The following is a 25,044-nucleotide window of genomic DNA, read 5'->3' as shown; positions in this document are numbered from 1 at the left end:
TAGGGAGAAAGAAAGGGGAAGGGGGGAAAGCCCAGAGGATGGGCAAGGGGTATAGTGAGAGGGACAGATGGAGAAAAAGGAGAGAGAGAAAAAGAATGTGTGTGTATATAAATAAATAAATAACGGATGGGGTATGAGGGGGAGGTGGGGCATTAGCAGAAGTTTGAGAAGTCAATGTTCATGCCATCAGGTTGGAGGCTACCCAGCGGAATATAAGGTGTTGTTCCTCCAACCTGAGTGTGGCTTCATCTTTACAGTAGAGGAGGCTGTGGATAGACATATCAGAATGAGAATGGGACGTGGAATTAAAATGTGTGGCCACTGGGAGATCCTGCTTTCTCTGGCGAACAGAGTGTAGGTGTTCAGCGAAACAACCTCCCAGTCTGCGTCGGGTCTTGCCAATATATAGAAGGCCACATCGGGAGCACCGGACGCAGTATATCACCCCAGCCGACTCACAGATGAAGTGTTGCCTCACCTGGAAGGACTGGAAGGGGCCCTGAATGGTAGTGAGGGAGGAAGTGTAAGGGCATGTGTAGCACTTGTTCTGCTTACAAGAATAAGTGCCAGGAGGGAGATCGGTGGGAAGGGATGGGGGGGACAAATGGACAAGGTAGTCGCGTAGGGAATGATCCCTGCAGAAAGCGGGGTGGGGGGGGAGGAGATGTGCTTAGTGGTGGGATCCCGTTGGAGGTGGCAGAAGTTACGGAGAATTATATGTTGGACCCGGAGGCTGGTAGGGTGGTAGGTGAGGACAAGGGGAACCCTATTCCTAGTGGGGTGGCGGGAGGATGGAGTGAGAGCAGATGTGCGTGGAATGGGGGAGATGCATTTGAGAGCAGATGGTGGAGGAAGGGAAGCCCCTTTCTTTAAAAAAGGAGGACATCTCCCTCGTCCTGGAATGAAAAGCCTCATCCTGAGAGCAGATGCGGCGGAGACGGAGGAATTGCAAGAAGGGGATGGCAATTTTGCAAGAGACAGGGTGAGAAGAGGAATAGCCCAGATAACTGTGAGAGTCAGTAGGCTTGTTTATATACACACATTCTTTTTCTCTCTCTCCTTTTTCTCCCTCTGTCCCTCTCACTATACCCCCTGCCCATCCTCTGGGCTTCCTCCCTCCCCCTTTCTTTCTCCCTAGGCCTCCTGTCCCATGATCCTGTCATATCCCTTTTGCCAATCAACTGGCCAGCTCTTGGCTCCATCCCTCCCCCTCCTGTATTCTCCTATCATTTCGGATCTCCCCCTCCCCCTCCCACTTTCAAATCTCTTACTAGCTCTTCTTTCAGTTAGTCCTGATGAAGAAGGGTCTCAGCCCAAAACGTTGACTGCACCTCTTCCTAGAGGTGCTGCCTGGCCTGCTGCGTTCACTAGCAACTTTTATGTGTGAATCTATTAACTGCTTGCCCAATGAGTCTGGTAGGAGAAAGAGGGCGGTAGTGGATGAAAGTTTCTCAGACTAAAGGCCAATGACCAGTGGGTTGCTGCAGGGATCTCTGTTATTTGTTGTATATGTTAGTGATTTAGCTTAGATTGTAGGTAACAAGATTAGTAAGTTTGCTGATGACACCATAATTTGTAGTCTAGTGAACAGTGAAGAAGGTCTTCTAGGATTGCAATATGATATTCATCAACTGTAAAGTGGGCAAAGAAATAGGAGAGAGAATTTCGCTCAGAACAGAGTGAAGAGATGCATTTTGGGAAGTTAAGCCAGGGTTGGACATACACAGTGAGTGCTGTTGAATTAAGGAGTGCTTGGAGTTACAAGTAATAGCTCCCTGAGGGTGGCAACAGGGTAGCAAAGAAGGCATACTGTATCACATTCCTACCTACACTAGCTTAAGGCTTTTAGTGTAAGGATTGGAATATCATATTACTGTCATACAGAATGTAGTTGAGGCTGCACTTGGAGTTCTGAACACCATGTTACAGGAAGGATGGGATTAAGCCAGAAAGTGTGCGAAAAAGATTTACAAGGGTATTGTCTGGATTGGTTAGTTGAATCATTAGGAGAGATTAGATAGATCTGTTTTCTCTGGAGCAAAGGAGGCTGAGAGGTGACATGGTAGGTGTATTTAAAGTGAGGAAAAGCCCGGAGTAGATTACCAGAGTGTACTTCCAATGGTATCCATATCTAAAACTAGTTGTGAGAGGGAGGAGTTTCAAAGTCATAGAGTTATACAGGCTCTATGGTCCAACTCAACTATGCCAACCAAGTTATCTACTTGAATTAGTCCCATTTCCTTGCATTTGGCCATATCCTCAAAAAAATTTTCCTGTCCACTTGTGTATCTGGAGTTTAGATTCTTTTAAATTTTGTAGTTGTACGCATCTCTACCACTTCCGCAAGCAGCTTATTCTGTATACCCACCAACTGTGTGGAAAAACTTGCCCCTCAGATCCCTTGTAAGTCTTTCTGCTATGCAAGATGGCACCAGAGTTTGCTGATTCATTGCAAGCTGCTCCCTAAAGATCCACTCATTTATTATACTAGTTGTAGACTCCAGCTTAATGCTATCTTTTCTGTCTGCAGGCAGCCTGGGTGTAAAAGGATCTAAGGGTTTTTTTTTCACATAATTATCAGTAGTCAGTATCTGAAATGAGCTATTAGAGGAGGTGATAGAAGCAGGAGCAGTGACAACTTAATGAGACATTTGAACAAGTACTTGAATGAGCAAAGCCTAGAGGGATATTGGATGAATGCAAACGTGGGATTGGTGTAGAAAGGCATAATGGTGTGCATAGATGTGATGGGCCGAGTAGCCTGTTTCCATGCTGTACAGCTCTGTGTCTCTAACTGCTATTCTTACTTAGCAAGTGCTGTTTAACCAGTTGTCTCAGTGGAAAAGGTGAAGTGCTCCCATGGCAAAAAGCTGGAATGGCTGTTGGCTCATAATGTTGTAGTATAAAGCTACTTATTTCAATACCTAAAAATTATTCTAAAAAACAAACTTTTGTCATGAAAAGGATATTCAAACAAGACTTTTTTTAAAATCCAGTAATGCACACATTGTATGTTAATTAATTTCACCATAGTTTTAAATTGAAATTCCAAGCCTGTTTCTGAATGGCATCATTCTCCTGTCTATGGAAAGTTTCATTCTACTTCCTATACTATCAGTTTATTGATTACTTTTAGCCATTTATTTGTTTCTAGGCTTCACAAGAAACAGAGTTTATTAATCCATTATATTTCTCAGTTTGTAGATTGAACAATTCTGAACTTAAATGATACTTAAATGCATTTTATTTGGAATTTAGGAAAGTAGAGAGGAGGATCCAGTTCTTCCATTGGTGGATTCTGAAGCACGGAACCAGATCCGCAAACGCATTGTTCTAGATGCACTTAAAAAAGTGTAAGTGTTATGTTAGCGTATGTTCATTAATATCCACCTGGAATCTGGATTTTTTTTCTCATTTCTATAACACATCTAACTAGACATAAAAATTATATATTTCTTCAGAATTAATGTTCAGATCCTGTCATCTTTGTGGTTTGTTAGGGCAAAAGAAACTATTTTTATACTACGTTTTTGTATTTATGGTATGTGGATGTCATGTGCAGTGCCAAGATTGATTACTGTCCATATTTGCCATCCAAGACTAGCAACTGGGAGCTCCAGAAAGCCATGGCAGTTGGGGTGTAGGTGCTCAGCCTAGTTTGTGCTTGGCAAATTGTCACATGCACCGAGGTACAGTGATTCTGTAGTTGCTGGAAATCCAAAGCAATGGGTCTTGTCCTGAAATGTCAACTGTTCATTCCAATCCATAAATGCTACCTGGCCAGTTGAATTCCTTCATCATTTTGTGTGTGTTACAGTGAAAAACTTGACTTTCATACCATCCACACCACTCAATTGATTACAATGGTGCATTAAGGTGGCATGAGGTAAAACAATAACAAGTGCAGAATAAAGTGTTACAGTACAGAGAAGATGCAGTGCAGGTCGACAGTAAGGTGCCAGATCACAATTAGATTAGGTTATGAGAACACTCAGTCCTCTTTTTTTTGTCATTTAGAAATGCATACATGCATTAAGAAATGATACAATGTTTCTCCGGAGTGATATCACAGAAAACAGGACAAACCAAAGACTGACACTGACGGAACCACATAATTATAACATATAGTTACAGCAGTGCAAAGCAATACCATAATTTGATGAAGAACAAACCATGGGCACGGTAAAAATAGTCTCAAAGTCCCCAAGTCGATCGACTCCTGAGTCCCCGATAGCAGGCGGCAAAAGGGAGAAACTCCCTGCCATAAACCTCCAGGCACCGTCAACTTGCCGTTGCCTTGGAAGCAGCCGACCACAGCCGACACTGAGTCCATCCGTCCGAAAACTTCGAGTTTCCAACCAGCCCCTCCAATACAGCCTCCCGAGCACCATCCTCTGCTGAGCACCTTCGACCTCCCCCCGGCCGCTGAAACACTCAAAGCCGAGGATTTCGGGGCCTTCAGCTCTGGAGATTCCAGTTACCACACAGTAGCAGCAGCAGTGAAGCGGGCATTTCAGAAGTTTTCCAGATGTTCCTCCGTACTCTCATGTCTGTCTCCATCAAATCAGAATTGTGCACGGTCCCCTACTCGACAGATAACAGACATCACTACCGAAGTGGCCACGCGCGCTGAGGTGGATTGTGAGGTGAAGAGTCCATCTTATCGTACTAGGGAAACATTCAATACTCTTATAAAAGTGGGATAAAAACTACCGTTGAACCTGTGATACGCACTTTCAGGCTTTTGTATCTCCTGCCCAATGGGATGGGGGAGAAGTGAGAAATGTCTGGGGTGGGTGGAGCTTTGGATACGCTAGCTGCTTTACATAGGCAGCAAGAATGACAGGGTCTGTGGAGAAAACATTTGTTTCCAGGATGTGCTGAGCTGTGTCCACAATTCTGCAGTTTCTCTTGTAAGGGTGGAGCAGTTGTCATACCAAGCTGTGAAGCAACTGGCTAAGATGCTTCCTATGATACATCGATAAAAATTAGTGAGGGTCAAAGGGGACACAACGAATTTCTTTAGCCTCCTGAGAAAGCAGAAGCACCGATGAGCTTTTTTGGCTGTGGCTTCAACGTGGTTGGACCAGGACAAGATGTTGGTAATGTTTACTCCTAGGAACTTGAAAATCTCAACACTGTCAACCTGAGTTCATGTAAACCACCAGCATGTGCACCACCCCCTTTCTGACCAGCTCTTTTTTTTTTGACATTGAGGGAAAGATTATTGATATGACCCCATGTCATTAGGCTCTCTGTCTCTTTCCTGTACTTCAACTCAGCATTATATGAGAAATGGCCCACTCTGGTGGTATCATATGCATACTTGTTTATGTAGTTAGAGCATGCTGTTCTGAGTGTACAGGGAGTAGAGTCGGGGGCTAAGGATACAGTCTTATAAGGTGTTGAGAATAACCATGGTGGAGGTATTGCTGCATATCCTCACTGATTGGGGTCTATTGCTTCACCTCCTGAATTAGAAACATAGAAACATAGAAAATAGGTCCAGGAGTAGGCCATTCGGCCCTTCGAGCCTGCACCGCCATTCAGTATGATCATGGCTGATCATCCAACTCAGAACCCTGTACCCGCCTTCCCTCCATACCCCGATCCCTTTAGCCACAAGGGCCATATCTAACTCCCTCTTAAATATAGCCAATGAACTGGCCTCAACTGTTTCCTGTGGCAGAGAATTTCACCACTCTCTGTGTGAAGAAGTTTTTCCTCATCTCAGTACTAAAAGGCTTCCCCTTTATCCTCAAACTGTGACCCCTCGTTCTGGACTTCCCCAACATCGGGAACAATCTTCCTGCATCTAGCCTGTCCAATCCCTTTAGGATTTTATACATTTCAATCAGATCCCCCCTCAATCTTCTAAATTCCAACGAGTATAAGCCTAGTTCATCCAGTCTTTCATCATATGAAAGTCCTGCCATCCCAGGAATCAATCTGGTGAACCTTCTTTGTACTCCCTCTATGGCAAGGATGTCTTTCCTCAGATTAGGGGACCAAAACTGCACACAATACTCCAGGTGTGGTCTCACCAAGGCCTTGTACAACTGCAGTAGTACCTCCCTGCTCCTGTACTCGAATCCTCTCGCTATAAATGCCAGCATACCATTCGCCTTTTTCACTGCCTGCTGTACCTGCATGCCCACTTTCAATGACTGGTGTATAATGACACCCAGGTCTCGTTGCACCTCCCCTTTTCCTAGTCAGCCACCATTCAGATAATGATCTGTTTTCCTGTTTTTGCCACCAAAGTGGATAACTTCACATTTATCCACATTAAATTGCATCTGCCATGAATTTGCCCACTCACCTAACCTATCCAAGTCACCCTGCATCCTCTTAGCATCCTCCTCACAGCTAACACTGCCGCCCAGCTTCGTGTCATCCGCAAACTTGGAGATGCTGCATTTAATTCCCTCATCCAAGTCATTAATATATATTGTAAACAACTGGGGTCCCAGCACTGAGCCTTGTGGTACCCCACTAGTCACTGCCTGCCATTCTGAAAAGGTCCCGTTTATTCCCACTCTTTGCTTCCTGTCTGCCAACCAATTCTCCATCCACATCAATACTTTACCCCCAATACCGTGTGCTTTAAGTTTGCACACTAATCTCCTGTGTGGGACCTTCCACCGGTATTTTGCTTTTTGCCCTGGATTCCAACTTCTGCTATCTCTTGTGTCTCCATATCTGTTACAAAAATGCATATATATATTTGCTGTCTGTTGAACTATTCTGTTTCTGTCTCCTTCATTTTCATACCATTTTCAGCTAGGAGACAGCAGCTACTAATGTTGTAGCTTATATCTTTGTTTTGTTGTCTTTCTAGAAATTACTATTATTCTTATGCATTAAAAAATGCAGTTCCAAGAGTTTCTATAGGTTGAGCACCCTTTATCTGAAATTTCCAATTCCAAAAACCTCCAAAATGCTACATTTTTTGGGTGCTGACATGACGTCACAAATGGAAAATTCCACAAGGCGCTGGGAAGGTTCCTGGATGATGCGCAGGTCTCTACACACCACAGACAGTTCTGAGAAGTGACTTCACATATGTACTAAACAGTAGATAATGAAAAATAGTAAAACACTTCATAAGGCGAAAAATGAAGATCTCAATTGTGTATTGAAAGAGTGGATTCGTCAACGTCGGAGTGAACATGTGCCACTTGTATGCTGATTATGAAACAAGCAAAGAGCTATCATGATGAACTGAATGTAATTGTGAATATTCTGCAGGCTGGTAGCAGAAATTTAAGAAAAAGGACGGAATTAAATTTTTAAAGATTTTTGGTGATATCTCTTCTGCTGATCACAAAGCAGCAGCGAAATTCATTGATGAGTTTGCCAAGATCGTCGCTGATGAAAATTTAACATGCTGAATGAACAAGTGTAAGACAAAGACTGCTTACCAGAAGCACATAAATTCAGGAACAGCAATGAAGAAGATGCCGAAAAGCCACTGACTGTCCACCTGGGCAACTGAGGTAGTGATAGCTTACCTTTTTGGTGGTTCAATTTACACATTATTGTTTCATGCACAAAATTATTTAAAATATGAATTAAAACTATCCCCCCCCCCCCCCATCATACTTGCTGCGGTAAGGACAGCTGTTTGAAATTGATGGCAGATATGAAGCCAATCACAGTGCTGGAACCCGGTAGTAATGTAGTTGGAGGTGGTCATTCAACTGACAGTCTGTTGAGAACACAGCTACATCGTGTCAGACTGTGCTCCAACTGCAGACTGTTCACACCGATTTCATGTTCAGAGTTGGGTCCCATCCTCAACGTATCTCATTATATAAATGTAAATATTCCAAATACAAAAAAATCCAAAATCCGAAGCACTTCCAGCCCTAAGCATTTCAGATAAGGGATGCTTAACCTGTACTGGATTTTAACTGGCAGTATTCTCAGCACAAGTTAGTTCCAGCATAATTTATGATCTTGTTTTATTTGAAAGATACTGAATTTTAAATTCGGAAAGCTGGATGTCTCCCAAGGTAAATTAATAACCTTTAGGAAACTTTACTAATTGCATTGCTTTGTGGGTCTATGAAGATGCTCTTTTAAAAAAATGGTTGACAGCAAGAATGTTTTAAACTTTTGATGGAATGTTTTGATTCTGATATAATCTTACCACAGTAATGCTATGTAATTATTAAGGGTTAGTTTTTACTTACTATAGCAAAGAAGAAGGTATTTCAGCCCACTGAATCCATACTAGCTCCCTCAGAGCCATCAGTCTTCTCTATTATGTGTTCGTCAACTCCTCCTTCTGCCACCTAACTGCGCCAAAGGGTAATTCACAATAGCCACCTCCAGCACAGCCACATATTGGCTATAGTAGAGGTGGCTATTGTAAATTACCCCATGATGTAGCTGGGTAGTGGCTCTGAAGATCGTCACCTTGTTGTGGTGGAGAAGCTTATGAGTCCCTGAGATCCTGCGAGAAATACAGGTTGGAATTTAGCCATTTGGGGCTTAGCGCCCGGTAGGGTTACCCATGGTGGTAAGGTCAAAGAGGGATCTAACCAAGACCTCAGTGACAGAGCTGGTGGAAGATGATGACACATCATAACGTTAGTGAAGGAGGAGGAAGGCTGCAGCAGTGAAGAATCCCCAGTCATCTTGCATTTCATGCCGCTGGACCCTGACCCTGATCTGTCAAAGACCGTGCATCAGCCTCCCCACGTTAAACAAAAGTGATACACAAGCGTTCTCCATTAAGGGAATGCATCCAAACATCCCAGAGACACCCCTTAGGAGAACATCATACTCTGCTCGAGGCATTGTAACTACTGCTACCACTTCTTATGAAATACACTGCACTTGCTCACCCAGACTACTCTGACAGTATGTCACAAGGACAGTACGTGTATCACCAGCATTTTCCCTTCCAAGTCTCACATCGTCCTAACCTGGAAAAGGAGCTGTTCATCATGACTGCATGCAAATTCTGGCACTCCTTACCCCAAACACCAGGAGACTGCAGTGATTAAAGAAGGCAGCTCATTGTCATCTTCTCAAGAGCAATTTAGAATGGGTAGTAAATACAGGTTTTGCCAAAGTCCCGAAAATTAATTTTAAGTAAAACTCATTTTTGGCGACTTTAAAATTGGGCTTTTCTATTAGTGGAGAATTGATAGTGATTAAAATGTTTGTTCTTTGGGATTAAGCCCATTTTCTCCTGAATAACTCAAAATAAAATTCATTGCAATTCTCTAATAGTATCACCAGTATTTTCAGAAGTGAATTTAATATGCCAAAATTGCCAAAATCAAAACTTTCAAATGTAGCAACTTTGTCCACCTTAAAATTAGATATTTTTTAAAATCACACTGCCTGTGAGAGAACTGATTTGATGGAATATTAATATTCTCTTGCTTGTTGTGGTATTTCGCATGGAAACAGTTGTAAATTTCAAGATTCTCTGAAATCTTCATAGAGAATTTGACAGCAATTATAAAAGGTTATATCTTTTATTTCTAGCTTACCCAAGTTACTGGCACCTTTTCAACTTTCGATGTCTGACATATTTTCCGAACTAAATAGCCTTGTAAAAACCTTCAGGTAAGTGATTTGACTCTGAAATTGTACATGAGAATGCAAATGCTGATAGATAATGTGCATCTGTGTTTAACAGCTGAAGCGGACAGCCATTCCTGGATTACCTTGAGAAAACTTAGGCCTAACTTTTCTCAGCCAAAACTTCGACAGATTCATCATGGACAGCAAAAGTAAACAGTCAGCAATATTTTTTTTCCACTATAACTTCTTTCCTTTGCTGTCTCCACTCTTTCCAACAAAAGGAAAAGTAGCAGATTCATGAGTTTTTGCTTAGTAAAACCGAGACCAAATTGATCACCTGATGAAAATGGCCTATCCTTGCCATTCATTCAATCTTAACTCCAAAACCACTATCTCAAGTAAAACTAAACAGTTGTAACTTCATTTAACCCTGACCTGAGACTTTTGCTTCCATTGCTCATCTCTGTGCTGATTCAGTATATCAGAATTTAAATTTCATGTGTTCCAATTTTCGGTGCTATTTCTATTCTCCCAAGAAAAAATGGGATCTGTTATAAAGAAAGTGGTAATCAGGCACCCTGGAAAATAAAAATTGAAGTAGGTACAGTTGTCATGAATTATAAGAATAATATTAGATAAATCTCTTGGATTTTTTGAGGGTGTTGGTAACCAAGGATAGATATAGGTGAACCAGTTGATGTGATGTATTTTGTCTTTCTCAAGGTCTTTGATAAGGTGCCACAGGGAGGTCACCAATAGAATGTAGGACATTGAAGTTAATGTGTCATTATGGACAGAAACAGACCTAAATTAGACTGATGATTTTTTGGTTCGAGACTGTACAGTGTAAATTAATAATTTGAACAAACGGATCAAGATTTGCTGATTATGCAATGCAGGTAGAAATATGGTATATGAGGAGGATGCATAGTGGTCTGAGGGTGAGAGAGGCAAGTTAAGCAATAGACATTGACAAGGAGGTGGAATATAATGTAGAAAAATATAAAGCGGAGTATTGAAAAGTATTGAAAGAAATTAATGTACAAAGGACCCTGAGTGTGTCTGTAGATCATTCACTGAAAGGTAACATTGAGTTTCAGCAGACAGTTAGGGAGACCAACAGTACTGTATGCCAGCCTTTATTGTCAGAAGATTTGAATAAAGAACAAAGAGATATGGTCTAATTAAATGATGCCTTTGTGAAATTGCATCTGGAATATTGTCATGGAGTAATATAGTTACCCAGAATCAAGCACCGATTTACATGAATCTCAGTTTTTTTTTTATTTTGCTCACATTCCCCCCTCCATAAAATCCTTGACCCGCATTTACATAGTATATCACTCTGTTCTTTATATAAAGGGTAAAAGAGAGTCAAGGGTAGGACCAATACAAAATGATGCTGGAGATATTGTAATGAGAGATGCAGAGATGGCAGAGGAACTGAATGAATATTTTGCATCAGTCTTCACAGTGGAAGACGCCTGTAGTATACCGGACATTCAAGAGTGTCAGGGAAGTGAAGTTTATGAAGTGAAAATCTCCTGGACCTGATGGAATGCACCCTCGGGTCCTGAAGGAAGTAGCTGGAGAGATTGCGGAGGCATTAATGATAATCTTTCAAGAATCTATAGATTCAGGCATTGTACCGGATGACCAGAAAATTGCAAATGTTACTCCGCTATTTAAGAAGGGTGGGAGGTAGCAGAAAGGAAACTTTCTGTTAGCCTGACATCAGTGGTTGGGAAGTTGTTGGAACTGATTGTTAGGGATGAGATTACACAGTACCTGGAGGCAGATGACAAGATAGGCCAAAGCCAGCATGGTTTCCTGAAAGGAAAATCCTGCCTGACAAACCCACTAAAATTCTTTGAGGAAATTACAAGCAGGGTAGACAAAGGAGATGCAATAGACGTGGTGTACTTGGATTTTCAGAAGGCCTTTGACAAGGTGCTGCACATGAGGCTGCTTAGCAAGATAAGAGCCCATGGAATTACAGGGAAGTTACTAGCGTGGGTGGAGAATTGGCTGGTCGGCAGAAAACAGAGAGTGGGTATAAAGGAACCCTATTCTGGCTGGCTGCCGGTTACCAGTGGAGTTCCACAGGGGTCAGTGTTGGGACCGCTGCTTTTTACGATGTATGTCAATGACTTGGACTACGGTATTAATGGATTTGTGGCTAAATTTGCCGATGATACAAAGATAGGTGGAGGAGCGGGTAGTGTTGAGGAAACAGAGAGCCTGCAGAGAGACTTCGATAGTTTAGGGGAATGGGCAAAGAAGTGGCAAATGAAATACGATGTTGGAAAGTGTATGGCCACGCACTTTGGTGGAAGAAATAACCGGGCAGACTATTATTTAGATGAGGAGAGAATTCAAAATGCAGAGATGCAAAGGGACTTGGGAGTCCTTGTGCAAGATACCCTAAAGGTTAACCTCCAAGTTGAGTCAGTGGTGAAGAAGGCAGATGCAATGTTGACATTCATTTCTAGAGGTATAGAATATAAGAGCAGGGATGTGATGTTGAGGCTCTTTAAGGCACTTGTGAGACCACACTTGGAGTATTGTGTGCAGTTTTGGCCTCCTTATTTTAGAAGGGATACTGTATGAGGAACATCTGGCAGCTCTTGGGCTGTATTCCCTAGAGTTCAGGAGAATGAGGGGGGATCTCATAGAAACATTCTGAATGTTAAAAGGCCTGAATAGATTAGATATAGCAAAGTTATTTCCCATGGTAGGGGATTCTAGGACAAGAGGGCACGACTTCAGGATTGAAGGACGTCCTTGAGGAACTGAGATGCGGAGAAATTACTTTAGTCAGTGGGTGGTAAATCTGCGGAATTTGTTGCCACGAGCAGCTGTGGCGGCCAAGTCATTAGGTGTATTTAAGGCAGAGATAGATAGGTTCTTGATTAGCCAGGGCATCAAAGGGTATGGGGTGAAAGCAGGCCAGTGGGGATGACTGGAAGAATTGGATCAGCCCATGATTGAATGGCAGAGCAGACCCGATGGGCTGAATGGCCTACTTCTGCTCCTATATCTTATGGTCTTGTATCTGAGATTCACTGTGATAGATAGCTGAGCACTTCTAATATTGAGTGCCACATGGTGGGACTGACTCTTTACAGTCATTCTCCTGCACTGCACTCAAGTAAAGAATACAGTGCCTATAAAAAGTTTTCACCCGCCTTAGAAGTCTTTTTTTTTGTTTTACAACATTGAATCACAGTGGGTTTAATTTGGCTTTTTTTGGACACTGATCAACAGAAAAAGACTTCCATGTCAAAGTGAAAACAGATCTCTACAAAGTGATCCAAATTAATTACAAATATAAAATACAAAATAATTGATTACATAAGTATTTATCTCCTTTAATATGACACAGCAAATCATCACTGGTGCAGCCAACTGGTGTTTGAAGTCGCATAATTAGTTAAATGGAGATCTGGTTTTTGGAGACCTGTGTGCCGTCAAGGTGTTTCAATTGACTGTAGTAAAAATACATCTGTATCTGGAAGATCCAGCTGCTGGAGAGTCAGTATCCTGGCGAAAACTACACCATGAAGACAAAAGAACACTCCAAACAACTCTGCAAAAAGGTTATTGAAAGGCACAAGTCAGGAGATGGATACAAGAAAATTTCCATGTCATTGAATATCCCTTGGGGTACAGTTAAGTCAGTCATCAAGAAATGGAAAGAATATGACACAGCTGTAAGTCTAGCTAGAGCAGGCTGTCCTCATAAACTGAGTGACCGTGCAAGAAGGGTACTAGTGAGGGAGGCCACCAAGAGACCTATGACAACTCTGGAGGAGTTACAAACTTCAGTGGCTGAGATGGGAAGGATGGTGCATACAACAGCTGTTGCCCGGTGCTTCACCTGTCGCAGCTTTATGGGAGAGTAGCAAAGAGAAAGCCACTGTTGAAAAATCTCACATGAAATCATGACTAGAGTTTGCCAGAAGGTATGTGGGAGACTCTGAAGTCAGCTGGGAGAAGGTTCTATGGTCTGATGAAACCAAAATTGAACCTTTTAGCCATCAGACTAAACGCTATGTTTCGTGTAAGCCAAACACCGCACATCATCAGAAACACGCCATCCCTATTGTGACGCATGGTAGTGGCTGCATCATGCTGTGGGGCTGCTTCACTGCAGTAGACTCTGGAAAGCTTGTGAAGGTAGAGGGTAAAATGAATGCAGCAAAATACAGGAAAATCCTGGAGGAAAACCTGATGCATTCTGCAAGAGAACTGCGACCTGGGAGAAGACTTGTTTACCAGCAAGGCAATGATCCCAAGCATTAAGCCAAAGCTACAAAGGAATAGCTTAAAAACAACAAAGTTAATGTCCTGGTGTGGCCAAGTCGGAGTCCAGACTTCAATCCAAATGAGAATTTATGGCTGGACTTGAAAAGGACTGCGCACTCATGACCCCCATGCAATCTGACAGAGCTTAAGCAGTTTTGTACAGAGGAATGGGGAAAAATTGCAGTGTCCAGATGTGCAAAGCTGATGGAGACCTATTCACACAGACTCAGGGCTGTAATTGCTGCCAAAAGTACTGACTTGAAGGGGGTGAGTATTTATGCAATCAATTATTTTGTGTTTAATAATTGCAATAAATTTAGACCAATTTGTAGAAATTGTTTCACTTTGACACAAAGGAGTCTTTTCTGTTGATCAGTGTAAAAAAACAGATTATATCCGCTCTGGTTCAATATTATAAAACATGAAAACTTCCAAGGAGGGTGAATACTTTTTATAGGCACCGTATAATAAGACATAGAAACATAGAAAATAGGTGCAGGAGTAGGCCATTCGGCCCTTCGAGCCTGCACCGCCATTTATTATGATCATGGCTGATCATCCAACTCAGAATCCAGCCTTCCCTCCATACCCCCTGACCCCTGTAGCCACAAGGGCCATATCTAACTTCCTTTTAAACATAGCTAATGAACTGGCCTCAACAGTTTGCTGTGGCAGAGAATTCCACAGATTCACCACTCTCTGTGTGAAGAAGTTTTTCCTAACCTCGGTCCTAAAAGGCTTCCCCTCTATCCTCAAACTGTGACCCCTCGTTCTAGACCTCCCCAACATCGGGAACAATCTTCCTGCATCTAGCCTGTCCAATCCGTTTAGGATCTTATACGTTTCAATCAGATCCCCCCTCAATCTTCTAAATTCCAACGAGTACAAGCCCAGTTCATCCAGTCTTTCTTCATATGAAAGACCTGCCATCCCAGGAATCAATCTGGTGAACCTTCTTTGTACTCCCTCTATGGCAAAGATGTCTTTCCTCAGATTAGGGGACCAAAACTGCACACAATACTCCAGGTGTGGTCTCACCAAGGCCTTGTACAACTGCAGTAGTACCTCCCTGCTCCTGTACTCGAATCCTCTCGCTATAAATGCCAGCATACCGTTCGCCTTTTTCACCGCCTGCTGTACCTGCATGCCCACTTTCAATGACTGGTGTATAATGACACCCAGGTCTCGTTGCACCTCCCCTTTTCCTAATCGGCCACCATTCAGATAATAATCTGTTTTCCTATTTTTGCCACCAAAGTGGATAACTTCACATTTATCCACATTAAATTGCATCTGCCATGAGTTTGCCCACTCACCCAACCTATCCAAGTCACCCTGCATCCTCTTAGCATCCTCCTCACTGCTAACACTGCCACCCAGCTTCGTGTCATCCGCAAACTTGGAGATGCCGCATTTAATTCCCTCATCCAAGTCATTAATATATATTGTAAACAACTGGGGTCCCAGCACTGAGCCTTGCGGTACCCCACTAGTCACCGCCTGCCATTCTGAAAAGGTCCCGTTTATTCCCACTCTTTGCTTCCTGTCTGCTAACCAATTCTCCACCCACACCAATACCTTACCCCCAATACCGTGTGCTTTAAGTTTGCACACTAATCTCCTATGTGGGACCTTGTCAAAAGCCTTTTGAAAATCCAAATATACCACATCCACTGGTTCTCCCCTATCCACTCTACTAGTTACATCCTCAAAAAATTCTATGAGATTCGTCAGACATGATTTTCCTTTCACAAATCCATGCTGACTTTGTCCGATCATTTCACCGCTTTCCAAATGTGCTGTTATCACATCCTTGATAACTGACTCCAGCAGTTTCCCCACCACCGACGTTAGGCTAACCGGCCTATAATTCCCCGGTTTCTCTCTCCCTCCTTTTTTAAAAAGTGGGGTTACATTAGCCACCCTCCAATCCTCAGGAACTAGTCCAGAATCTAACGAGTTTTGAAAAATTATCACTAATGCATCCACTATTTCTTGGGCCACTTCCTTAAGCACTCTGGGATGCAGACCATCTGGCCCTGGGGATTTATCTGCCTTCAATCCCTTCAATTTACCTAACACCACTTCCCTACTAACATGTATTTCGCTCAGTTCCTCCATCTCACTGGACCCTCTGTCCCTTACTATTTCTGGAAGATTATTTATGTCCTCCTTAGTGAAGACAGAACCAAAGTAATTATTCAATTGGTCTGCCATGTCCTTGCTCCCCATAATCAATTCACCTGTTTCTGTTTGCAGGGGACCTACATTTGTCTTTATCAGTCTTTTCCTTTTTACATATCTATAAAAGCTTTTACAGTCCGTTTTTATGTTCTCTGCCAGTTTTCTCTCATAATCTTTTTTCCCCTTCCTAATTAAGCCCTTTGTCCTCCTCTGCTGAACTCTGAATTTCTCCCAGTCCTCAGGTGAGCCACTTTCTCTGGCTAATTTGTATGCTACTTCTTTGGAATTGATACTATCCCTAATTTCTCTTGTCAGCCACGGGTGCACTACCTTCCTTGATTTATTCTTTTGCCAAACTGGGATGAACAATTGTTGTAGTTCATCCATGCAACCTTTAAATGCCTGCCATTGCATATCCACCGTCAATCCTTGAAGTGTCATTTGCCAGTCTATCTTAGCTAATTCATGTCTCATACCTTCAAAGTTACCCCTCTTTAAGTTCAGAACCTTTGTTTCTGAATTAACTACGTCACTCTCCATGTTAATGAAGAATTCCACCATATTATGGTCACTCTTACCCAAGGGGCCTCTCACGACAAGATCGCTAATTAACCCTTCCTCATTGCTCAAAACCCAGTCCAGAATAGCCTGCTCTCTAGTCGGTTCCTCGACATGTTGGTTCAAAAAACCATCCCGCATACATTCCAAGAAATCCTCTTCCTCAGCACCTTTACCAATTTGGTTCACCCAGTCTACATGTAGATTGAAGTCACCCATTATAACTGCTGTTCCTTTATTGCACACATTTCTAATTTCCTGTTTAATACCATCTCCGACCTCACTACTACTGTTAGGTGGCCTGTACACAACTCCCAGCAGCGTCTTCTGCCCCTTAGTGTTACGCAGCTCTACCCATATCGATTCCACATCTTCCCGGCTTATGTCCTTCCTTTCTATTGCGTTAATCTCTTTATTAACCAGCAACGCCACCCCACCTCCCCTTCCTTCGTGTCTATCCCTCCTGAATATTGAATATCCCTGAACGTTGAGCTCCCATCCCTGGTCACCCTGGAGCCATGTCTCTGTGATCCCAACTATATCATAATCATTAATAACAATCTGCACTTTCAATTCATCCACCTTATTACGAATGCTCCTTGCATTGACACATAAAGCCTTCAGGCACTCTTTTACAACTCTCTTAGCCCTTTTTAATGCTTGCCCTGGATTTGTCGGCCTGCCACTTTTACTTTTCCCCTTTGTACTTTTTGCTTCTACGCTCACTTTACACCCCTCTGTCTCTCTGCACTGGTTCCCATCCCTCTGTTGTGAACTAACCTCCTCACACCTAGCCGCTTTAATTATACTAAATATATACTAAATTCTTCCTGTATCTTAAGTCCTATTCCAGATTAGGCCAGTTTTAGAACCTGAAACTCCCATTAATTTCAATGCGTATTCCAGGTCTACATATCAGGAGGCAATAGGAATATTGACATAATTACTTCAGAATTTATAATTATTTTCAAAGATCAGAATGGGTTTGTAATTTTATTTTGAAAATTATTTTTAAGTATACCAACTTTAATAACTGTTTGTCAGATGCTTATTAAACTGTTAAAATGTTTTACTATTTTGATTATGACAGATTTGACTTTGTCATATTTTCTTGTTTTCCAATGGCATGGAAGTAAACCAACATGCAAACTCCACCCTAGTCAGACTTAAACCTGGGTCATTATAGCTTGTGTAGCAGTAGCTATCAATGTTGGATGCAAAACCTCTAGAGCAGTCTGCCTCAGACAGTAAATAAACAGAAAACAGTAAAAATATACTTGTACTGGTCTATTTTCTATTGTGTAATGAAATAGATGATCTAATTTATAGTTCAAACAAGTATAATGAATTACCTGGATCTAATTTCAGGAAGCCATTTTGATCTGTTGTGCTTTAATCTTTATTTAATTATGTAGGTCTACAGTCACCTTACAACTCATGTTACTTAGGACTAAGGATTACATTCATACATTTATATGCCAGAAAAAGATAACAGCCATCTTTTAATTTTCCATAGTAATTTTCCATGTCCCTTAAGCAACCCTACACTAGCTCAATTTTATTATAAGTGTATTTTAAAACAACCTTCTAAAACATTACATTTTTTGATACTGCAAATTTCAATTGAACTAAGTGTTCAAGCAAGAAATATTTAAAATGAGATTAACTGTAACAATCTTTTACCCCAAACAGTGCTGTTTATCCTTTGGAAGGAAAGTAATGCTTTTCAGGTCTTAATGCACTCAGTAAACAAGAGAGAGAGAGAGAGAGAGAGAAAAAGATTCAGCAATAGCAGTTTTCTGCTTCACTGCTTTAGAGAGAAGACACAGTTCATCTCCTTTCAGTTAACAGTTTTTTTGTCTGTGCAGCTGAGAAATGGACTGAAGATGCCCTGGAGACCTTGCACAGCAACCAATTTTCTCAGCAAATCTCCAGGTGCCTGTTAGCAATTGTTAAGAAAAACTGAGATATTGAATTTTTCTCCAGAGTTAGCGAACATTGAGGGTTTTGAGTAGAGGAAGGAATACAGACAACATTCCACTAACAGAATTTCACCCTTACAGAATCCAGAAAATCACTACCCATAATTTGAATTATAGAATAAAATTTCCTGTCACAGAATATACACAAAATTCGTCTTTCAACTAGTTTTTCTCAACACATGCACACGTGACAAGGTTTCACATGACAGAAAATCATGTTTTCTTGGAACATTTTCTAAGGAGGCAAACCCCTCCCCTTGAATTAAATTGATTTGAAGATTGGGGGGAAAATTAAAAGATGCAATGGGCCAAGAATTGAGGAGGATAGGAAAAATAAAATTTTAGAGTAATATAGCAAGAAACATATATTTGAACTGATGGTAGTAATAAGCAGAGGGTATGTCCCAGATGCTAAGACCCCGTAATGGTAGATGCCACCTCCATGGGGCATTGCCTCTTGAAGACATTTATTGAACTTGTTTATTGTCTGTTGTGGAAGGTAGTCCATATTATGGTGGAGTATTGGCAGCCAGAACATCGTTGGGTATGGCGGGAGCTCGAGCCTAAACTTGACATGTTTCAATAATGTCGCTGATAGTTGGCACTTAAAAAAGGGGGGGAAATATGGGTGCTTTGGAAAGTTTAGAGTCAACCCTGCAGCTCCAGAAAGAAAAATCAATGCAGGTTATTCTCGGGCTAAGCTTTTAATAGTCAAGGAACTGTTTTGAGTGTGGAATTGTTTAACTGAATGATAGAGAACAGACTTGGAAAAGGATGGGTTGTAGGCTACAGACAGGTTGTGGATAGTTTAATGTGACTTAGTGAGGTTGGAGGTGACATCGGATGCACAGCAACTCTGGCAGGGTCTGCAAGACATTACTTCCTACAAAGTGAAACCCAATGGCATGATTGCTTCACTACCAGAAAAACTCAACGCCTACTAAGCACGCTTTGAAAGGGACAACACAACTACAGCTGTGAAGATCCCTGCTGCACCTGGTGACCCTGTGATCTCTGCCTCAGAGGCTGATGTTAGGCTGACTTTAAAGAGAGTGAAACCTCGCAAGGGGGGGAAGGTCCAAATGGAGTACCTGGTAAGGCTCTGAAAACCTGTGCCAACCAACTAGCGGGAGTACTGAAGGACATTTTCAATCTCTCACTGCTACGGGCGGAAGTTCCCACTTGCTTCAAAAAGGCAACAATTATACCAGTGCCTAAGAAGAATGATGTGGGCTGCCTTAATGACTATCGCCTGGTAGCACTCACATCCACAGTAATGAAATGCTTTGAGAGGCTGGTCATGACTAGACTGAACTCCTGCCTCGGCAAGGACCTGGACCCATTGCAATTTACCTATCACCACAATAGGTCAACGGCAGATGCAACCTTAACGGCTCTCCACACGGCTTTAAACCACCTAGTCAACAGAAACACCTATGTCAGGATGCTGTTCATCAACTACAGCTCAGCATTTAATACCATCAGTCCCAGAAGTTGCAGAACCTGGGTCTCTGTACCTCCCTCTGCAAATGGATCTTCGACTTCCTAACCGGAAGACCACAATCTGTGCAGATTGGTGATAACACATCGTCCTTGCTGACGATCAACATTGGCTCTCCTTGGTTGTATGTTTAGCCCACTGCTCTACTCTCGATATAGACATGACTGTGTGGCTAGGCATAGCTCAAATACCACCTATAAATTTGCTGATGATACAGCCAATTTTGGTAGAATCTCAGGTGGTGATGAGAGGTCATACAGGAGTGAGATATGCCAACTAGTGGAATGGTGCTGCAGCAACAACCTGGCACTCAACGTCAGTAAGACGAAAGAGCTGATTGTGGACTTCAGGAAGGGTAAGACAAAGGAACACATACCAGTCCTCATAGAGGGATCAGAAGTGGAGAGAGTGAGCAGTTTCAAGTTCCTGGGTGTCAAGATCTCTGAGGATCTAACCTGGTCCCAATATATCGATGTAGTTATAAAGAAGGCAAGACAGCAGCTATACTTTATTAGGAGTTTGAAGAGATATGGCATGTCAACAAATATACTCAAAAACTTCTAAAATTGTACCATGGAGAGCATTCTGACAGGCTGCATCACTGTCTGGTATGGAGGGACTACAACACAGGACCGAAAGAAGCTGCAGAAGGTTGTAAATCTAGTCAGCTCCATCTTGGGTACTAGCCTACATCTTCAAGGAGCAGTGTCTCAGAAAGGTAGCTTCCATTGTTAAGGACCTCCAGCACTTAGGGCATGCCCTTTTCTCATTGTTACCATCAGGTAGGAGGTACAGGAGCCTGAAGGCACACACTCAGCAATTCAGGAACAACTTCTTCCCCTCTGCCATCTGATTTCTAAATAGGTATTGACTCTTTGGGCATCACCTCACTTTTTATATACAGTATTTCTGTTCTTGCATGTTTTTTTAAAAAAATCTATTCAATATATGTATACCATAATTGACTTATTTATTTTTTTTTAACTTTACTTTTTTTTTCTCTGCTGGATTATGTATTGCATTGAACTGCTACTGCTAAGTTAACAAATTTCACGTCAGTTAATAAATCTGATTCTGATCATGTACAATGTGTTTCAGGTGTCTGAGAGACATCTCAGCAAAGGTAGACACCTGACTTAAGAACTTCAGATGAGCAAAATGGGCATAGATTTGGAATGGGACAGCATGTTTAAGATGTCTGGGGAGGAACGGGAGGTTAGCGAAGTGGTAGCTTGCAAGAATGGAAAGCACAGTGATAACTAGAAAAATATCGCTCTAGGTCCTGTCATATAGTTAGTTTCCTCAGTTTTTTAAATATGTGAGAAATCCAGCTGTGCTTTACACCTCTATTTTTAAAATGTAATGAGCAATGAAGTTTTGAAAGTAAGTAAGTTAAGATCTACCTCCTGGTGCACAGTCTTAACTAGATAGTTAAAGTGATGGGTAATGAAATGTTGTGGTAGCTTTCTACATACTGCATGTCACTGTCATCACATTAAGCTCAGGCTAATGACTGTAACATTGATGGCCTTCACTTCCCCTGCAGAAATGTTTTCCTTTTCTTTAGGTGACAATTTTAATACTGTTTCAGTAAACAATTATTGAAGTCTAACATTAATGGACCACTATTGCTTGCGATTTTGTTCTTGTCCCTGTACTGAAAGCTTTGTTCTTCTGAGAATCTGGCCCTGAGGTACAGTTTGCCTTAAATGTGACTGACCTTTGTCTGCTACTGCATACATGAATGTGCCACACCTGTAGATTGTATGCTTTTAGCCCTCCTTTTAATACAGCCACAATAAGATGATTGCACTATGACAGGTGGTTGCTCTGGGACTTATGACTGAGTAAAGGGTTTTTGTTTGGAAAAGCTTCGCTGCATAGTCATTGAACAGCCTAGTGGTATTAATGCACTAACAGATCTATATGGATGTACTTGAGCAAATCATTCATCTCCTCGCTGCTTCTGGATAGCAATATACTGGGTGTGAAGTTGCTGCAAATCGGTATGAAAAGAGGCTCCTCTAATTGATGCAGATAACTGCATTCTTTGGTTTATATCAAAGAATGTTGCTTCCCCACTCTGCAATCAATAATGTTATCCTTGTAGAGCATAAGAATAAAGATGCTATCACTGGTATTTTTCACACTTACCCCGTGTGAATTTAAACTGTCTCTTTCATTGTATCTCATGGCAGTTTAGAAACATAGAAACATAGAAAATAGGTGCAGGAGTAGGCCATTCGGCCCTTCGAGCCTGCACCGCCATTTATTATGATCATGGCTGATCATCCAACTCAGAACCCAGCCTTCCCTCCATACCCCGTGACCCCTGTAGCCACAAGGGCCATATCTAACTTCCTTTTAAACATAGCTAATGAACTGGCCTCAACAGTTTGCTGTGGCAGAGAATTCCACAGATTCACCACTCTCTGTGTGAAGAAGTTTTTCCTAACCTCGGTCCTAAAAGGCTTCCCCTCTATCCTCAAACTGTGACCCCTCGTTCTAGACCTCCCCAACATCGGGAACAATCTTCCCGCATCTAGCCTGTCCAATCCCTTTAGGATCTTATACGTTTCAATCAGATCCCCCCTCAATCTTCTAAATTCCAACGAGTACAAGCCCAGTTCATCCAGTCTTTCTTCATATGAAAGACCTGCCATCCCAGGAATCAATCTGGTGAACCTTCTTTGTACTCCCTCTATGGCAAGGATGTCTTTCCTCAGATTAGGGGACCAAAACTGCACACAATACTCCAGGTGTGGTCTCACCAAGGCCTTGTACAACTGCAGTAGTACCTCCCTGCTCCTGTACTCGAATCCTCTCGCTATAAATGCCAGCATACCGTTCGCCTTTTTCACCGCCTGCTGTACCTGCATGCCCACTTTCAATGACTGGTGTATAATGACACCCAGGTCTCGTTGCACCTCCCCTTTTCCTAATCGGCCACCATTCAGATAATAATCTGTTTTCCTATTTTTGCCACCAAAGTGGATAACTTCACATTTATCCACATTAAATTGCATCTGCCATGAGTTTGCCCACTCACCCAACCTATCCAAGTCACCCTGCATCCTCTTAGCATCCTCCTCACTGCTAACACTGCCACCCAGCTTCGTGTCATCCGCAAACTTGGAGATGCTGCATTTAATTCCCTCATCCAAGTCATTAATATATATTGTAAACAACTGGGGTCCCAGCACTGAGCCTTGCGGTACCCCACTAGTCACCGCCTGCCATTCTGAAAAGGTCCCGTTTATTCCCACTCTTTGCTTCCTGTCTGCTAACCAATTCTCCACCCACACCAATACCTTACCCCCAATACCATGTGCTTTAAGTTTGCACACTAATCTCCTGTGTGGGACCTTGTCAAAAGCCTTTTGAAAATCCAAATATACCACATCCACTGGTTCTCCCCTATCCACTCTACTAGTTACATCCTCAAAAAATTCTATGAGATTCGTCAGACATGATTTTCCTTTCACAAATCCATGCTGACTTTGTCCGATCATTTCACCGCTTTCCAAATGTGCTGTTATCACATCCTTGATAACTGACTCCAGCAGTTTCCCCACCACCGACGTTAGGCTAACCGGCCTATAATTCCCCGGTTTCTCTCTCCCTCCTTTTTTAAAAAGTGGGGTTACATTAGCCACCCTCCAATCCTCAGGAACTAGTCCAGAATCTAACGAGTTTTGAAAAATTATCACTAATGCATCCACTATTTCTTGGGCCACTTCCTTAAGCACTCTGGGATGCAGACCATCTGGCCCTGGGGATTTATCTGCCTTCAATCCCTTCAATTTACCTAACACCACTTCCCTACTAACATGTATTTCGCTCAGTTCCTCCATCTCACTGGACCCTCTGTCCCTTACTATTTCTGGAAGATTATTTATGTCCTCCTTAGTGAAGACAGAACCAAAGTAATTATTCAATTGGTCTGCCATGTCCTTGCTCCCCATAATCAATTCACCTGTTTCTGTTTGCAGGGGACCTACATTTGTCTTTATCAGTCTTTTCCTTTTTACATATCTATAAAAGCTTTTACAGTCCGTTTTTATGTTCTCTGCCAGTTTTCTCTCATAATCTTTTTTCCCCTTCCTAATTAAGCCCTTTGTCCTCCTCTGCTGAACTCTGAATTTCTCCCAGTCCTCAGGTGAGCCACTTTCTCTGGCTAATTTAGAAACATAGAAACATAGAAAATAGGTGCAGGAGTAGGCCATTCGGCCCTTCGAGCCTGCACCGCCATTTATTATGATCATGGCTGATCATCCAACTCAGAACCCAGCCTTCCCTCCATACCCCCTGACCCCTGTAGCCACAAGGGCCATATCTAACTTCCTTTTAAACATAGCTAATGAACTGGCCTCAACAGTTTGCTGTGGCAGAGAATTCCACAGATTCACCACTCTCTGTGTGAAGAAGTTTTTCCTAACCTCGGTCCTAAAAGGCTTCCCCTCTATCCTCAAACTGTGACCCCTCGTTCTAGACCTCCCCAACATCGGGAACAATCTTCCTGCATCTAGCCTGTCCAATCCGTTTAGGATCTTATACGTTTCAATCAGATCCCCCCTCAATCTTCTAAATTCCAACGAGTACAAGCCCAGTTCATCCAGTCTTTCTTCATATGAAAGACCTGCCATCCCAGGAATCAATCTGGTGAACCTTCTTTGTACTCCCTCTATGGCAAAGATGTCTTTCCTCAGATTAGGGGACCAAAACTGCACACAATACTCCAGGTGTGGTCTCACCAAGGCCTTGTACAACTGCAGTAGTACCTCCCTGCTCCTGTACTCGAATCCTCTCGCTATAAATGCCAGCATACCGTTCGCCTTTTTCACCGCCTGCTGTACCTGCATGCCCACTTTCAATGACTGGTGTATAATGACACCCAGGTCTCGTTGCACCTCCCCTTTTCCTAATCGGCCACCATTCAGATAATAATCTGTTTTCCTATTTTTG

General features: G+C 42.3%; 1 protein-coding gene across 3 annotated transcripts in view; it reads left to right on the top strand.

Moving 5' to 3' along the window:
* Window positions 1–25,044, top strand: part of rpap2 (RNA polymerase II associated protein 2) — a 124,708-nt gene that overhangs the window by 38,764 nt on the left and 60,900 nt on the right. For all 3 annotated transcript variants that reach the window (XM_063064655.1, XM_063064657.1, XM_063064656.1), the window contains exons 8-9: window positions 3,259–3,353; window positions 9,508–9,588. In XM_063064655.1, the coding sequence (XP_062920725.1) occupies window positions 3,259–3,353; window positions 9,508–9,588 (176 nt within the window). The remainder of the gene's footprint in view (window positions 1–3,258; window positions 3,354–9,507; window positions 9,589–25,044) is intronic.

The sequence above is a fragment of the Mobula hypostoma genome, chromosome 12 (assembly GCF_963921235.1).
Source record: "Mobula hypostoma chromosome 12, sMobHyp1.1, whole genome shotgun sequence".
In the NCBI taxonomy this organism is placed as follows: domain Eukaryota; kingdom Metazoa; phylum Chordata; class Chondrichthyes; order Myliobatiformes; family Myliobatidae; genus Mobula; species Mobula hypostoma.
Note: the sequence above shows the minus strand (reverse complement) of the source record. Positions and strands in the feature narration are given on the sequence as shown.